The sequence below is a fragment of the Pan troglodytes genome, chromosome 3, assembly GCF_028858775.2.
Source record: "Pan troglodytes isolate AG18354 chromosome 3, NHGRI_mPanTro3-v2.0_pri, whole genome shotgun sequence".
NCBI lineage: Eukaryota > Metazoa > Chordata > Mammalia > Primates > Hominidae > Pan > Pan troglodytes.
This window is the reverse complement of record NC_072401.2, coordinates 120,409,928-120,428,680: the sequence shown is the minus strand read 5'-3', so window position 1 is coordinate 120,428,680 and position 18,753 is coordinate 120,409,928. Positions and strand designations below refer to the sequence as shown.

Genomic DNA, 18,753 nt, shown 5'->3' with positions numbered 1-18,753 from the left:
AAGAGAACAAAGTAACACAAAATTATATGTTTGGAACTAGATAAATGAGGCTAACATGCTCTGTCTGGAGGTAATTCTAAGGCAAATGTTTTATTTGTATTATTACTTAATGAGTAGAAACTTAAGTTTAAACCCTACCCTAACAAGAACAACAAACTGTAGGAAAGGCTCCCTCTCTGGCCCAAAGTTCCTAGAAGCAATGTTATCAATTTCAGCTAGGAGAAGGTCCTTTGCTGATTAAATGCAGAAGTCACAACCAAAGATTTTAAAGCCAGACTTACTCCTTTTGTTCTTATTTTGAATATTACTCCCCCCCTTTTTTTTTTTTTTGAGATGGGGTCTCGCTCTATCGCCCAGGCTGGAGTGCAATGGTGCAATCTTGGCTCACCGCAACCTCCACCTCCCAGGTTCAAGTGATTCTCATGCCTCAGCCTCTCGAGGAGCTGGGATTACAGGCACGTGCCACCACATCTGGCTAATTTTTGTATTTCTAGTAGAGATGGAGTTTCACCATGTTCCTCAGGCTGGTCTTGAACTCCTGACCTCAAGCGATCCAACCACCTCAGACTCCCAAAGTGCTGGGATTACAGGCGTGAGCCACTGCACTCAGCCAGGATACTAATCATTTTATTAGAGCCCAGGCAGGCCTTTTAATACACTACAGGGTAACTGTGATACTTTTTATTCAACCTCCTTAAAAGACATATTTTTATGTATCAGGGTATTAAGTAACTAATATGGTTTGGCTGTGTCCCCACTCAAATCTCATCTTGAATTGTAGCTCCCAAAATTCCTTCGTGTTGTGGGAGGGACCTCGCTGGAGACAACTGAATCATGGGAGCAGTTTCCCCGATACTGTTCTGGTGGTAGTGAATAAGTCTCACAAGATCTGATGGTTTCATAAGGATAAACACCTTTTGCTTGACTCTCATTCTCTTCTCTTGCCTGCCACCATGTAAGATGTGACTTTGCTCCTCCTTGCCTTCTGCCATGACTGTGAGGTCTACTTAGCCACATAGAACTGTGAGTCAATTAAACCTCTCTGTTTTATAAATTACCCAGTCTTGAGTATGTCTTTATTAGCAGCATGAGAACAGACTAATACTTAAACAACTATTTAAATATTTCCAAAAAAAAATGTAATGTAAGCTGAAACACTAACTAGTTTCCATTCTAGATGTTCTGATTGTACTTAACAGTAATATAACTATTCTAGAGCTGGATATATTTTACAGTTCAATAGTTTAAATAATCTCCAAGTATTTGGTAACAACTAAATGTACCCATCCAAACACTTCAAGAGTACACTAGAAAGCCCTAAATCTGATAAGCTCATTCAAATTGCTTATACTGCTTTTACAAAACTGACAGCATTAGAGTAGTGGTTAGCCAGAAAAATTTTGAAGTCAGACCGATCTGGGTTTCAATCTTAATTCATCCACTTACTAGATTAACCTCATTAAACCTATTTCTTCATCAACAAAATAGAATTTTGGTTAAGATTAAAAGCAACAACTTAACATAAAGCCTGGAACATGGTAAGCATTCAGTAACTGGTATTCAACACTGATTACCAATACAAATAAGGATATTATAATTAGAATTCAAAGCGTGCACTCCTGCAACTTGCAGTGTTTACCAAGCAGAGAATGATGGGGCTGTAATTCTTATTATCTAATATTCTGCCTCAGAACACTGTCATTTCATTCAAGAGTTTTAAAGTAGAATTAAAATTTTAGTTTTTAACTTACTGTCTATCTTTGAACACCATCCTACTTTTCATAGAAATTTTAAAAAATGACTGACGACTGACTACAATTTGACTGAAGTTTAGGAATGTTTCTCTAAATCAGTGTTTTTTACTTGTCTATAAATGTAAGAAAGATAGTAAACACACCCAAATAACGAAATTGTTATTATTCAATAATCTTTATGAAATAACATTTTATACTCAATAAAGCCAGGAAGATAAATAATATGAAATGAATAAACATGATATTTACTTTGCACACTGACACAAATATTGGCAGCATTTATCAACTGTTGCACTAACATATTCTGACTGATAATTATTGATCCATATTATGTATTTTGTATTAAAATGTATGCAAATGTTTATGATCTTACTCAATGTTTACCACATGGCAACTTTTTTGTTGTTGTTGTTGTTTTGTGAGATGTAATCTTGCTCTATCACCCAGGCTGGAGTGCAGTGGCGCAATCTCGGCTCACTGCAACCTCCACCTCCCAGGATCAAGCAATTACCTGCCTCAGCCTCCGGAAGAGCTGGGATTACAGGTGCCCACCACCACACCCAGCTAATTTTTTATTTTTAATAGAGATGGGGTTACACCATCTTGGCCAGGCTGGTCTTGAACTCCTGACCTCAGGTGATCCACCTGCCTTGGCCTCCCAATGTGCTAGGATTACAGGCATGAGCCACTGTGCCCGGCCACATGCCAAATATTTATACTTTCAAATACCTGTTGGAAAATATTCAAAGAACATTATGTAACGTCTAGGGATAACTTTTAGATCCTTAATGAGCTAATCTTTCATGGACAGAAAGGGAGAGAGTCAGTGGGCAGCTGAGCAGGCAAGCATGGCAAATTTTTTATTTAAAGTGAATGTTGAGTCCTCAAATGCAATAACCTGAGAATTACGCTCACATTTTTCTTTCTTCTCTGCTTACCCTAGCTTTTATCACCAGAAAGGGACATAGTGGAGCTGACTGAAAATATGGCCATTACAAACAGAACATCTCATAAATGAAGCAACCATGTATAGTTCCATTTAACATTCAGTTTATCATTTCATGCTCCCCTTCACAGTTCTAAAATTTGTTATAAATTAAATAGATATGAAATTTAACTAGTATTATGTACACTTCACTAAGTAACACATATATTAGGCCAAATTACAAACATCCAACTTTGATAGACATCACTTAATACATCTCACAGCAGCATACTTGGTAGCCTCAGACAGAGAGGGGAAATTCATGTATGCTATGATTTTATAAAATAAGTGCTCAATGTGCTTAAATATGTTATTAATATCTTTGATAATTAAGCTTTAATAGGTTCTTACCATAAGGCTGTTGTAGAAATGTACCGCACAAATTCTGTAAAAGGTAGAGGATCTGATGATGCTCCACAGCTACGACACACACACTATATAGGTAAAAACATATGTTTAATCTATCAATCATAAAACAGAACTACAATATCTAAATAATAATCAAGCCATCTCACCTGTTCATACAGAGTCATAGCAAACTTCTGGTGAGTGATACAAGATTTAGAGGTACACATGTCTGCATCTCTGCTTGGCACTATGTGAAAATGAATCCTCTCCAATATATTTTCCTAATTTAAAAATAAAATAGATAAATGAGTTGTTGATCTTGCAGGGAACACAGCAAAATATAACTCTTTACCTGCAGATTATCCAAAGTATAAATTTAAGAGTGTCATACATATTGTTAGCTTTTCAGCTTTCCTCTCTAATCAACACTTTGATCGAATGTTCAATTATTCACCTTTTATAGCACTAGCTTGAAAGAAAATGTTATTTAATTAAACAAACATTATAACATGATCTTTAATAAAGTTATTTTTAATCCTTCTAAAAACCCATGGTGACTGACATCTACAATTTAATATTAGAAAACAGTTTCCTGTGTTCCCAACATTCTCAAATGAAGAAAAAACAGACAGCTTTAAAAAAAATCCTGGATGGCTGAATAGGAACAGCTCCGGTCTACAGCTCCCAGCGAGACTGACACAGAACACAGGTAATTTCTGCATTTCCAATTGAGGTACCTGGTTCATCTCATTGGGACTGGTTGGACAGTGAGTGCAGCCCACGGAGGGCGAGCCAAAGCAGGGCAGGACATCACCTCACCCAGGAAGCACAAGGGGTCAGGGGATTTCCCTTTCCTAGCCAAGGGAAGCTGTGAGTGAATGTACCTGGAGGAGCCGTACACTCCTGCAGAAATACTGAGCTTCTCCCACGGTCTTACCAACCAGCAGACCAGGAGTTCCCCTCCTGTGCCTGGCTCAGCGGGTCCGACACCCACGGAGCCTTGCTCACTGCTAGCACAGCAGTCTGAGATCAACCTGGGATGCGGGAGGTTGGTTGAGGGGAGGGGTGTCCGCCATTGCTGAGGCGTGAGTAGCTGGTTCTCTGCTCACGGTGTAAACAAAGCAGCAGGGAAGCTTGAACTGGGCAGAGCCCACCGCAGCTCAGCAAGGCCTACTGCCTCCCTAGATTCCACCTCTAGGGGCAGGGCGTATCTGAACAAAAGGCAGCAGACAGCTTCTGCAGACTTAAATGTCCCTGCCTGACAGCTCTGAAGAGAGCAGTGGTTATCCTAGCATGGCGTTTGAGCTCCGATAACGAACAGACTGCCTCCTCAAGTGGATTCCTGACCCCTGTGTAGCCTGACTGGGAGACACCTCCCATTAGGGGCGAACAGACACCTCATACAGGCGGGTGCCCCTCTGGGACAAAGCTTCCAGAGGAAGGATCAGGCAGCAATATTTGCTGTTGTGCAGCCTCCACTGGTGAAAACCAGGCAAACAGGGTCTGGAATGGACCTCCAGCAAACCCCAACAGACCTGCAGCTGAGGGGCCTGTCTGTTAGAAGGAAAACTAACAAACAGAAAGGAATAGCATCAACATCAACAAAAAGGACATCCACACCAAAACACCATCTGTAGGTCACCAACATCAAATACCAAAGGTAGATAAAACCACAAAGATGGGGAGAAAGCAGAGCAGAAAGGCTGAAAATTACAAAAACCAGAATGTCTCTTCTCCTTCAAGGAATACAACCCCTCACCTGCAAGGTAACAAAACTGGTCGGAGAACGAGTTTGAAGAGCTGGCAGAAGTAGGCTTCAGAAGGTCAGTAATAACAAACTTCTCTGAGCTAAAGGAGCATGTTCTAACCCATCGCAAGGGAGCTAAAAACCTTGAAAAAAGGTTAGACAAATGGCTAACTAGAATAAACAGTGTAGAGAAGACCTTAAATAACCTGATGGAGCTGAAAAACATAGTACGAGAACTTCGTGAAGCATACACAAGCTTCAGGAGCCGATTCAATCAAGCAGAAGAAAGTATATCAGTGATTGAAGATCAAATTAATGAAATAAAGCAAGAAGACAAGATTAGAGAAAAAAGACTGAAAAGAAACTAACAAAGCCTCCAAGAAATATGGGACTATGTGAAAAGACCAAATCTATGTTTGATTGGTGTACCTGAAAGTGATGGGGAGAATGGAACCAAGTTAGAAAACACTCTGCAGGATATTATCCAGGAGAACTTCCCCAACCTCTAACAAGGCAGGCCAACATTCAAATTCAGGAAATACAGAGAACACCACAAAGATACTCCTTGAGAAGAGCAACCGAAAGACACATAATTATCAGATTCACCAAGATTGAAATGAAGGAAAAAATGTTAAGGGCAGCCAGAGAGGAAGGTCAGGTTACCCACAAAGGGAAGCCCATCAGACTAACGGTGGATCTCTCTGCAGAAACTCTACAAGCCAGAAGAGAGTGGGGGCCAATATTCAACATTCTTAAAGAAAATAATTTTCAACCCAGAATTTTATATCCAGCCAAACTAAGCTTCCTAAGTGAAGGAGAAATAAAATCCTTTACAGACAAGCAAATGCTGAGATACTTTGTCACCACCAGGCCTGCCTTTCAAGAGCTCCTGAAGGAAGCACTAAACATGGATAGGAACAACCAGTACCTACCACTGTAAAAACATGCCAAATTTAAAGACCATTGACGCTATGAAGAAACTGCATCAACTAACAGGCAAATTAACCAGCTAACATCATAATGACAGGATCAAATTCACACATAACAATATTAACCTTAAATGTAAATGGGCTAAAGGCCCCAATTAAAAGACATAGACTGGCAAATTGGATAAAGAGTCAAGACCCATCAGTGTGCTGTATTCAGGAGACCCATCTCATGTGCAGAGACACACATAGACTCAAAATAAAGGGATGGAGGAAGATCTACCAAGCAAATGGAAAGCAAAAAAAAAAAAAGCAGGGGTTGCAATCCTGGTCTCTGATAAAACAGGCTTTAAACCAACAAAGATCAAAAGAGACAAAGAAGACCATTACATAATGGTAAAGGGATCAATTCAATAAGAAGAGCTAACTATCCTAAATATACATGCACCCAATACAGGAGCACCCAGATTCATAAAGCAAGTCCTTAGATTTCTACAAAGGGACTTAGACTCCCACGCAATAATAATGGGAGACTTTAACACCCCACTGTCAATATTAGACAGATCAACAAGACAGAAAATTAACAAGGATATCCAGGACTTGAACCCAGTTCTGGACCAAGCGGACCTAATAGACATCTACAGAACTCTACACCCCAAATCAACAGAATATATATTCTTCACAGCACCTATTCTAAAACTGACCACATAATTGGAAGTAAAACACTCCCGAGCAAATGTAAAAGAACAGAAATAACTGTCTCTCAGACCACAGTGCAACCAAATTAGAAATCAGGATTAAGAATCTCATTCAAATACGCACAACTAGATGGAAAATGAACAACCTGCTCAAGAATGACTACTGGGTAACTAACAAAATGAAGGCAGAAATAAAGATGTTCTTTAAAACCAATGAGAACAAAGACACAATGTACCCAAATCTCTGGGACACATTTAAGGCAGTGTGTGGAAGGAAATTTATAGCATGAAATGCCCACAAGAGAAAGCAGGAGATACCTAAAATTGACACCCTAACATCATAATTAAAGGAACAAGAGAAGCAAGAGCAAATAAATTCAAAAAGTAGCAGAAGACAAGAAATAACTAGGTTCAGAGCAAAACTGAAGGAGATAGAGACACAAAAAAAACCCTTCAAAACAATCACTGGTTCCAGGAGCTGGTTTTTGAAAAGATCAAGAAAATAGACAGACCGCTAGCAAGACTAATAAACAAGAAAAGAGAGAAGAATCAAATAAATGCAATAAAAAATCATAAAGGGATATCACCACCAATCCCACAGGAATATAAACTACCATCACAGAATACTATAAATACCTCTACACAAATAAACTAGAAAACGTAGAAGAAATGGATAAATTTCTGGACACATACACCCTCCCAAGACTAAACCAGAAAGAAGTTGAATCTCTGAGTAGACCAATAACAGGTTCTGAAATTGAGGCAATAATCAATAGCCTACCAACCAAAAAAAGTCCAGGACCAGATAGATTCACAGCCAAATTCTACCAGAGGTACAAAGAGGAGCTGGTACCATTCCTTCTGAAACTATTCCAATCAATAGAAAAAGAGGGAATCCTCCCTAACTCATTTTATGAGGCCAGCATCATCCTGATACCAAAGCCTGGCAGAGACACAACAAAAAAAGAGAATTTTAGGCCAATATCCCTGATGAACATTAAAGTGAAAATCCTCAATAAAATTCTGGCAAACCGAATCCAGCAGCACATCAAAAAGCTTATCCGCCATGATCAAGTGGGCTTCATCCCTCTGATGCAAGGCTGGTTCAACATACACAAATCAATAAACGTAATCCATCACATAAACAGAACCAATGACAAAAACCACATGATTATTTCAATAGATACAGAAAAGGCCTTCAACAAAATTCAACAGCCTTTCATGCTAAAAACTCTCAATAAACTAGGTATCAATAGAATGTATCTCAACATAATAAGAGAGATTTATGACAAACTCACAGCCAATATTATACTGAATGGACAAAAACTGGAAGCATTCCCTTTGAAAACCGGCACAAGACAAGGATGCCCTCTCTCAGCACTCCTACTCAACATAGTATTGGAAGTTCTGGCCAGGGCAATCAGGCAAGAGAAAGCAATAAAGGGTATTCAAATAGGAAGAGACGAAGTCAAATCAGGCAAGAGAAAGCGATGAAGGGTATTCAAAATGGAAGAGACGAAGTCAAATTTTCTCTGTTTGCAGATGACATGATTGTATATTTAGAAAACTCTATCATTAAAAAGTCAAGAAACAACAGATGCTGGAGAGGTTGCAGAAAAATAGGAATGCTTTTACACTGTTGATGGGAGTGTAAATTAGTTCAACCATTGTGGAAGACAGTGTGGAGATTCCTCAAGGACCTAGAACTGGAAATACCATTTGACCCACCAATCCCATTACTGGGTATATACCCAAAGGATTATAAATCATTCTAGGATAAAGACACATACACAGGTATGTTTATTGTGGCAGTATTCACAATAGTAAAGACTTGGAACCACCCCAAATGTTCATCGATGATAGACTGGATTAAGAAAATGTGGCACATATACACCTTGGAATACTATGCAGCCACAAAAAAGGATGAGTTCATGTCCTTTGCAGTGACATGGATGAAGCTGGAAACCATCATTCTCAGCAAACTGTCACAAGATCAGAAAACCAAACACCACATGTTCTCACTCATAAGTGGGAGTTGAACAATGAGAACACATGGACACAGGGAGGGGAATATCACACACTGGGGCCTGTGGGGGGTGGGGGGCTAGGGGAGGGATAACATTAGGAGAAATACCTAATGTAGGTGACGGGTTGATGGGTGCAGCAAACCATCATGCCACGTGTATACCTATGTAACAAAACTGCAAGTTCTGCACGTGTAACCCAAAACTTAAAGTATAATTTAAAAAAAAAATCCTACTTGAATCATCTAGGTAGTCTGTATAAATAACAGCAAAACAAAGGCTCTATATCTACACTAACACCATAATGCAGGCAATGCAATCTGCAGTGAATTTCATATAAATATTGATTTACAATATAGATCAATAAGGGGTATTTATTTCTTTAACAGAATTCTTTTTACCAAAGCTTAACCAATGGATTCTATTCATTAGCTAACTTCTCTCTCCTCTGCCCCAGGATATTTAAGACCATTTAATAATTTAAGCCTAGACTTCTAGACATTTTGTGAATTATCATATCATGTATTAGAATAATTCATTTAAGTGAAAGTAAAACTATAAAGTTTAGCATTGTTCAAAATACATTTGTTTTAAGCAAAAAATCAATTATAAACAGAAGAAATATGGAAAGTATATTTCATTACTGTGTGTGCCATTATTGACATTTTAATCAACATGCAAGTGTGCTAGGCAAGATGCTAGTCAATGAGCTTTCCATCTAAGGAAACCATGAAGATGCTCATTTTTAAAAAGGCGATTAATAATATAAAAATGCCAAATGAATTCTACAGAGTAAATTCTACAGAGAATGGATTGGGTGGTTTGGTCATGTGTTATCTGGTAGGCATAGACTTAGTCTGAACCTTGACAAAATGATAGATTTTTAAAGTTTTGAGTATTTCAGGAACTTGAGCAAAGGCTGCTAGTAGAACAGCCTTATAAATAAGGAGTATAAACAGGAATATAAAAATATATGTGAGGAACAGAATGGAATAATCTCACTAGGAAGAAAAATCCAGGGATGAAGCACTGAGGGACGGTGGAGTTTAATCTAAAGGGCCTTAAATATCAGAATAAAAAGTCTAGATTTAAATCATAGAAATATTTGAAGAGTAAGCATTAACCTGAATAAAATCATATTGATATGGTAGTTATTTAAAAAATAGGACATAAGGCCAGTCGCGGTGGCTCACGCCTGTAATCCCAGCACTTTGGGAGGCCGAGGCAGGCAGATCACGAGGTCAGGAGATCGAGACCATCCTGGCTAACACAGTGAAACCCTGTCTCTACCAAAAATACAAAAAATTAGCCGGGCGTGGTGGCGGGCACCTGTAGTCCCAGCTACTCAGGAGGCTAAGGCAGGAGAATGGTGTGAACCCAGGAGGTGGAGCTTGCAGTGAGCCGAGATCACGCCACTGCACCCCAGCCTGGGTGACAGACCGAGACTCTGTCTCAAAAAAAAAAAAAAAAAAAAAAAATAGGACATAAATAAACAGGTTGAATGACACCAATAGGAGGCTTAAATATACTGAACTGGAAGAAGTTGTGGTAGGGAATTAATACGGAAAGAAAAAACTTCTGAAAGGGTTTCTGATGAAAGAATTTACAAACTTTGCTGACTGGAAACAGAAAGAAGAGAGAAGAAATGGTTACAACTTAATTATAGGTGACATCAATATTAATGAGACATTTAATAATTAACATACCTATTTTACATGTATAAAGTATGTACCTGATCAAAGGAATGCTCTACTTACTAATATGGTGGTAACACAGAGCCTGAGAACATCAACCTCAGTGATTTTCAACCTGGAATGTGGGTAACAGGCTGTTGCCCCTGTTACCCACCAAAATCCCACCAAAATCCCCTTCTCTCCCAGTGAGAATCATTGCATGCAATGATAACTATTACTGCTGGGAATGTGCTGCATATTGTGAACCCTATAGTGGCAGAACACTGATTTAAGTGATATCATTTATATTCAGCAAAGCTTATTGCTCCAACTAAGTTTTAAAATATTTTAGTAGCCTAAGAGTAAAAATTAGAGCAACAAAAATAATCAAAACCAAAAGTACAACACAAAACACAGATGGATTGAAGTTGAGGCTTGAAGGATGGGTAAGATATGGATCTACTGGCCAGTTTTGACATTTTTCTATTATTCTAAATTTTTGTTTCATTTGTCTCAACATTTGTACCATCTAAGGAATGAAAACTACTATCCTGACTTGTTAAGGAATATCAGAAACACTTACAAAGCACTCCGCAGCATCATCCATAAGGCCAAGTTGAAATCGCTGCTCATCTTTGAAACTTTCTGCAAGAGCATGCCTTATGTTATCTGAGGGAAGTGCTTTTTCTCGACTGTGTTGGAACTGTGCAAATATCATCTGGGAATCAACAAGAAAATCAGTAAGTTTAATGCCAGCTTTAACGACATTTCAGTAATTTCATTACAACACAGAGAAACTCAAAACACTATACTTGGAAAATAATACAGAAGTCTTTTGCTCTAAAATTTCATACAAAAATTAATTATTTGTATCATCAAGTGTAGAAATGTTTGCACCAGCCTCTAAATCAAATGTTAGCAGACACAAGAATTAAACATGTAGGGTTCCCAGGTCCCACCCTCAGAGGACACTGCTGGTCCTGAGCATTTCAGACAAGAGATACCCAACCTGTATTTCTAATCTAAATTAAGAAACTGGAAACATCATTCAGTTTCTAATCTAAACCTAAGAAACTGGAAATATGAGATTATAGTTGTTAATCTGATTTTCAATTTTCCTTATTAAACTTAAGCAAGAAAAAAACATTTTAATAAATTCCAATTTTATGACAATCATCTTACATGGAAGAAAGAAAAGTTTTCAATGACAGCCCACCAAAGTAGTATTGGTCACATTCAGTCCCATGTTAGCTCAAAGGGTCATGTCATCTCAAAAAAAAAATATTTTTTTAAGATCAACATACAAAGAAAACATTTCACAAATCTGTTTCACTACAGCAAAAAAATACAATTTATAAATAAAATAAGAAATTAAAAAACACAGATGTCATCTGATATTAGATACCCAGAACTATAATTATTTTAGCCATTATAGTAGCTAAAATTATGAATAGTAAAAGATGAAAAATAACTTTCAGATTTTATCTCTTATTTAGGCAATTAACTTCCAGGTAATGTTTAAGATTTTTAATCCTATGCGAGACTGTCACTCATTCATTCAACATATATTTTTTGCCTCCCTAGTATATGTTAGGCATTGTTCTACCCTAGAAAAATGGATGACAACCCTGCCCACATGGAGACTATATTCTAGTTATAGTAATGAGAAGGCAAAGAAGTAATTATATAACATCAGAATGTGATAAGCACAGTAGAGAAAAATAGATACAAGAGAGAAAAATAAAGCAGTGTAATGTGGATAGGAATGCCAGGGATATTACAGATGGAAGCAGCTTACCTTTTACCTAGGGTAGTCGGGGAAGGCCTCACTGATGGAAAAGTAACATTTGAGGAGAGGCATAAAGGAAATAAAGGTGTTAGCCATGAGGACATCTGGAAGAAAAGCATTCCAGACAAAAGGAATAACAATGAGGAGACTTTGAGGTGGGGACCAGCTCTGAGAAATAGAGCCCAGTTTGGCTAAAATGCAATGTGTTTATGTGTGTTTTTGACAGGGGAGGAGAGGAAGGCAAGCACAGGAAAGAGGCAGGTGACTGTGCAGGGCTACAAGAGAGTTGGTCTAGGAAACTAATAATCCTAGGTTTTACAATTAGACAAAACATTCAAAATTTACTGTGGAATAAATAAAATGTGATACTGTAATGTGATCTAGGTTCATTCTTCATTTCCTAACAATAACCCTATTTGGCCATGTTCTTAAAAAAAGAGAATATAAAATTTCTTCCTTTGGTGATTTACTCAAACAGCCTTTTCAGGAACATAATGAAATTAAGGCACATACATTAAAAAAAAAAAAAAATTCTGTGTGTCTATGTGTGTGTGTTCATTATGAATATTCAAGAATGTAAAAAAATGAAACATTTATCTCTAAAATGTATAACAAAATCTTAAGTTCTCTGGCAAAACATTTCAGTGACACGAATGAGTTGCTAATATATACTGGATGCTCTGTTTCTTTGTCTTCCTTCTATTTTCCTCAGCAGAGCAGCCACAGGGATCTAGTTCAAATATTACATCTGGTTAAAACAGACTGTATCACTCTTCCACTCAAAACAATCCCCCATCTCCCTAAATCACTCAGAGAAAAAGCCATGATCCTTACAGAGGCCTATAAGGCCCTACACAATCTAAACCCCTGTTATAGTTATTTATTGCTCTGTAAATAAACCACCCCCAAAATGTAGTTACATAAATCTGCAATTTGGGTGGGGACAGCATGTCTCTGCTCCACTCGAAGTCATTTTGGACAGTTTGAATGCTGGGACCTGGAATATCTGAAGGTCGCTCTTTCATGTCTGGCAGTTGATGCTGGCTGTGGGCTGGCAACTCAGCTCTAGCTGTGTCCAGAATGTCTCCACGTGGTCTTTCCACATGGCCACCTGGCTTCCTCATCATGGTGGCTCACTTCCAAGAATGAGCAACTCAAGAGACAGAGCTGGGTGAGAGCTATATCACCTTTTCTAAACTAACCTAACCTCAGATATCTTGCTTGCAGCCTCAGTTCTGCCATAGTCTATTTGACAGAAATCAGTCATTAAGGCCAGCCTATATTCAAGGAATTAGATTTTGGATAAGGAAGCATGCAAAAGCATCCACAGACATGTTTTAAAGCCACCTCGGCTACCCTCACCTCGGAGCTCACCTTCTACCACTCTCTTCCTTGCTCATAAAGCTCCTGCCACCGCCACCCATATTTCCTTGGTGTTCCTTAAATATGTCAGGTATACTCATACCTCAAGGCCTTTGCAGTTGCTGTTTCTTTGTCTACCTGGAAGGCTCTTCAAGGTGTCGTTTCAAATATCAGTTTCTCAGTGAGGCTTTCCTGCCTACACAACACTCCCTATTCTTTCCCTGATGTATTTTCCCACTGTTACAACTATTACCATCTAACATACTCTATAATATTTTGCTTTCTTATTATTGTCTCCTCCTCTATAAGAATACAAGCTCTATGAGAAGAGGGATTTTTATCAGTTTTGTTCACTGCTGTATCCTCAGTAACTACACTGGTACCCAGAACTCAGTAGTAGCTCCAAAAGCATTTGTTAAAATGAATAAGAATAATTGCAAAATAATGAAAAAGATAATGTTCCTAACAATTTTATACTACTTAGAATATTAATTTTTAACTGTCCTTATATAAAAGAGGAAAATGAAAACACAAACCTGAATAAGTCATACTGTTAAGAATTCATCTTCAAAACTGTTAATCACCCGACAGTGAACTTTAGTTACAACAAACTGACCCAATATATCAAACTTAAATTTTTGAAGGAACAATTGATAGTAGTTTTTCAGAGCTATTAAAAGGTTACCTTCAATGCACAAAATATACAGGCATCTCCCTGACAAACATGTCCAGTCAAAACCCGCAAGCTTCGTCGGAATATATCCAATTGCCATAAAACCTAAAAAACAGGGAGATGTTAAGGAAAAAGAAACAAACAAATTTTTCTTACTGTAACAAAAGACAGATTTAGATATTTTACAAATTGCAAAAGGCGAACAAGTAACTTCTTTTAATTGCCTGTACATAATCAGACACACATAACCACTGGAAATAACAGCAAGTATAAAATTGCTACATGCATGTTGTGCATATATAAAAGTTGGATTCAGAAGATACTCTTAATGGTGCACATGAAAAACTATGACAAGCATGGAGCAGGGAAAAACCAACTCCTCATTAAGGATTTGGTCTGAACAGGAAACAAGGAATACTAAATAGAGAAGTTGGCAGAGACATGAAAGAGGAAGTGATTATAATACTTGGAACAAACTGAAATTTTGAAAGGAAATATAATTAGACTTTAAAGCCAGAGTGTACTAAATTGGGGTCTGCACATTATGGCAAGAAAAAGGGGTGAGCAGAGGTGTATGTGGTCACTGTACATGGAACAAGAAAGGGGGCCTGTGTGGTAATGGGGGTACAGCATAGTAAGCAGCAGTCATTAATAAATTACCTAAGTATTTAGGTAATTTATTACCTATGCTTGATGCAATTATCCACTTATCTTCTGCTACTAAAAGACAAAGACAAAGCAAAGACAAAGACAAAGCAAACCCAAAGACGGCAACTATCAAAACAAATCAGTCCAATACTTAAAATCATTCTGAAAAACCTGAATTCTAGACAATGAGGATAAGAATAGTACTTGTGTCTCATAGAGTTCTTGTAAGGATTAAATAATATGTAATGTTTCTAGAGCAGGGTATGGTACTCAACTGGCATGCAATGAGTACCAGCTGCTATCTGTGGCTGTTACTACTATTACAACAAACAAATAAGATCTTCAAATTTCTCTTTCAGTCGTGTCCTCAAATAACGTAACTAAGAAAATCTATTCATGATCTCTCCTTTCTCCCAAATAAAAACAAAAAGTTAATAAAAACAAACTGGCTTTAATATTTCCTATATTTTCAACTACTCCACAACTAAAGTTCATTTCAAAATTTCTCTTTAAACGTTGCCTTTTATTAAAGCATAATGAATAGGATCCATTTTTCTGTCACAGATAACTCAGTGTTTTTGCAAAGCACTTGATGATGTTTAATAACTTTCTTGAGTATCATATCCTAGCATATTTTTAAAAATACACTGAAATCCATTTTACCAAGAGAGAAGATGATTAATGACAGCACAACTTTAGAAGCAATGTACCACTGAGGTTAATAAAAAGCATCTGAAGGCAGGTGTCTGGTTTCTAATTCTGGGTTTACTATTTACCAAATCCTGGACTGACTCAGGCAAAATATTTTCTGGGACTCAGTTTTCTCATCAGTAAAATAAAGACAAATGTAGTACTTACCTCTTAGGGCTGTTGTAAGTATTAAATTAGGTGACATATGCAATGTTGAAACAAGCAGTAAGAACACAATAAATGTGAGCTATTAAATAGTATTATAGTATTAAATAACTTTCCTTCTCAGACATTAAAATCACACTAATGTTATACCTAATTGTACTGTTTTTGCATTAGATAAAAGTTTAAAATATTCAGCTAAAATACCCTCTATAATCTGTTTATAAAGTTTAGTGAAGTCTTCCAAATGTAACCAGAATGTTTTCTATGATTACGAAAACTCTGAGTTACACTGGATCAAACTACAGATAAAATGTTTTATGTGATTTATTTCAAGTTCCCTGTACATTATTGTCTTTAACACAATAGTGTAAAGGCTTCTTTAACAAATCACTATCACAAAATAATTATCCTAATTATAGTTAATCTTCATCCATTTTATTTTATTTTTATTTATTTATTTTTTAGATGGAGTCTTGCTTTGTTGCCCAGGCTGGAGTGTGATGGTGCTATCTTGGCTCACTGCAACCTCCACCTCCTGGGTTCAAGCAATTCTTGTGTCTCAGCCTCCTGAGTAGCTGGAACTACAGGTGCCTGCCACCATACCCAGCTAATTTTTTTATTTTTGGTAGAGATGGGGTTTTACCATGTTCGCTAAGCTGGTCTCAAACTCCTGGCCTCAAGTGATCCACCCACCTTGGCCTCCCAAAGTGCTAGGATTACAGGTGTAAGCCACTGTTCCTGGTCCCATTTCATTTTAAAATGTTGATTATATTCTATCACTTATTTTAAAAAATTAAGGTTTAAGATAGTTGTTGAACTAATTAGTTTCTAGCAATATACACTTTTTCATTATTTGCATGTAGCAATTTAAATGGTGCCTAACAAAATTAATGTAGTTATTTTTGAATATTTATATATATTTCTTATATTATTCCCAAAAGATCAATACATATCTATACACACATTAAATACAAACCTTTCATCATACATTCTTTACTTGAAAATAATGTAAGAAATAGCTTAAATATTAATAAGAAATGGCATGTAAATTCATTTTTGTGTCTTATATCAGATCCAAACATTTTAATGTCTGTGTTTAGTAAATTCTTACAAGACATATTCTACAATTTATTTCTCAGCATTTTTGAAAATGTATTCATCGAATTGCAAATCAACATTTGTATTCTGAATTTTCAAAAAGAAAGGTCTTATCTCATAGAAAATCTATTTGAATAGTTGTTTTGTCACGGAGAATTAGCCATGTAATTTAGTTTATATGGCAGACAACAGAGACCAGCAGATCCCCCAAAGCTGCTAGAGTTGGCAGGGCAGAGTACTGCAGAGAGCTGCACAGAGAGTTAACATTAGGGATCAGTAGAGGATCCTCCTCCAGTATCTGGGGGTGTACTATGAGGAAACTGTCTGAGGCCTGGGAAAGAAACACCCAAAAGGATTAGAGGGAATAGTGCCCAGAGCTCACAGGCCCAGGATAGTGCCTATTCCTGCAGCCAAAGTAGAAAACTTCATAATTCACAGAGCAATGGTTGAAAAAGGAGTCTCAATAGCAGAGAAATTAACCCAAGAAAAAGCACAGCTCTGTCCCGCCTAACAAAGTTTAAAAGTAAAATGATCAAACTGCTTCCAAATAAATAAACTCTGTCCCAGAACAAAGTTCTAGATTATTTTTAGGGAATATAAAAATATCCATAACCTGACAAGGTAAACCTTGTCTGACATCCAACAACAACAACAAAAAAAGTAACTGAAATGTACCCAGTATTTATACAAATAACAGAATTAGTAGACAAGTACATAAAAACAATTATTACAACTATACTTCACATGTTTAACAGACTAGCAAATGCTAAGTAAAGACATGAAAGAGATTTTAAGAAGACCAAGATAAAACTTCTCAAAGTGAAAACTACAATGTCTAAGACAAAAAAATACACTGGATGGGATTAATAGCAGATAGGCAATGCAAAGGAAAAGATTAATGACCTTGAAAATGGAGTAACAGAAACCACACAAAGTAAAACACAAAGAGAAAAAAAGACTGAGAAAGAAAATAAAGAGAGCATCAGTAAGCTGTGGAACAACTGGAAAACTTCAGGCAACTCACTACATATGTAACTGGAAAACCCCAAAGGAGGGAAGAGACAGAAAAATTATTTGAAGAAATAACAAAGTGTTTCCAAATTTGATTTAAATCCAAAACCCACAGACCCAAGACACTCAACAAACCCAAACACAAGAAACATGAAGAAACCTATATCAAGAAACATCATTAAATTGCTTCAAGCCAATGATAAGGAGAAAATCTTAAAAGCACCCAGGGAAAAAGAACAAATTACATACAGAGAAACAAAGATCAGAATATTAGATTTTTCATTAGAATAATGCAAGCTAAAACACAGAGAAGCAAAATCTTTAAAGTACTGAAAGAAAAATGTCAACTTGGACCATCTTTAATGAGTGAAAATATCTTTCAAAAATAAAGGTGAAATACAGATCTTTTTCAGACATACAAAAGCTGAAAGAATTCATCACCAATAAACCTGTATTACAAGAAAGATCCTTCAAGCAATAGAAAAGGATATCAGATGGAATGTGGATCTATGCAAAAAAGTGATGAGCACCAGAAATGGCAACTATGCAGATATGTATAAGTAAACAGTCTTCATGGTAAATGTCAGCAGAATGTTCATTCTTAAAAAAAATACATCACCATAGGAATACTTCTCAATGTTTTGATCCATGTAAGTTTCCTTATTCAAAATTTTCACCCGTTCTAATATGCGTTTTGTTTCTCTGAACTATACATAGTATTTTGGGTGCTAATGAAAAGGACAGAAACAGAGGGGAAAACATAAAAGGTAAAAAGAATAGGAAAAAGGGTAAACAGAAAAATATCTGAAATGCCAGAAACCCTTTCTCACAGCCTGATTCTATCAAAAGCATTTAATTCCAGTTTTTTTGGTATCTAATATTGCACTATATCCAGTGCCACTGAATAAATATTTTTCTGCATTTGTCACAGTAATGTCAGTGGGATCTTTGAGCCAGGGCAGAACACTAGCATTTAAGTGTCCTAAAGTAAATTAGAATAAATGCTTTCTTAATACCAACTGCTTCTCTTTCGCTGGGTGAGTTAGAGAACGTTCAAGTTTGGCATCTGTCTCAGGTAGAAAGCAACTGAGAATACAGCTCTGAGTCAGATATCTGTGCACTTGACACATTCTACATGTGTTTATTTGTCAGGTGAGCTAAT

The 18,753-nt window shown here is 37.0% G+C and overlaps 1 protein-coding gene across 10 annotated transcripts in view; it reads right to left on the bottom strand.

Annotated features, from left to right (window-relative positions):
* The window catches only part of USP53 (ubiquitin specific peptidase 53), a 76,474-nt gene that overhangs the window by 29,534 nt on the left and 28,187 nt on the right, over positions 1–18,753 (bottom strand). For all 10 annotated transcript variants that reach the window (XM_054683846.2, XM_016952116.4, XM_054683848.2 and 7 more), the window contains 4 exons: positions 13,992–14,084; positions 10,739–10,873; positions 3,255–3,368; positions 3,091–3,173 (listed from right to left, as the gene is read on the bottom strand). In XM_054683846.2, coding sequence (XP_054539821.1) covers positions 3,091–3,173; positions 3,255–3,368; positions 10,739–10,873; positions 13,992–14,084 — 425 coding nt within the window. The remainder of the gene's footprint in view (positions 1–3,090; positions 3,174–3,254; positions 3,369–10,738; positions 10,874–13,991; positions 14,085–18,753) is intronic.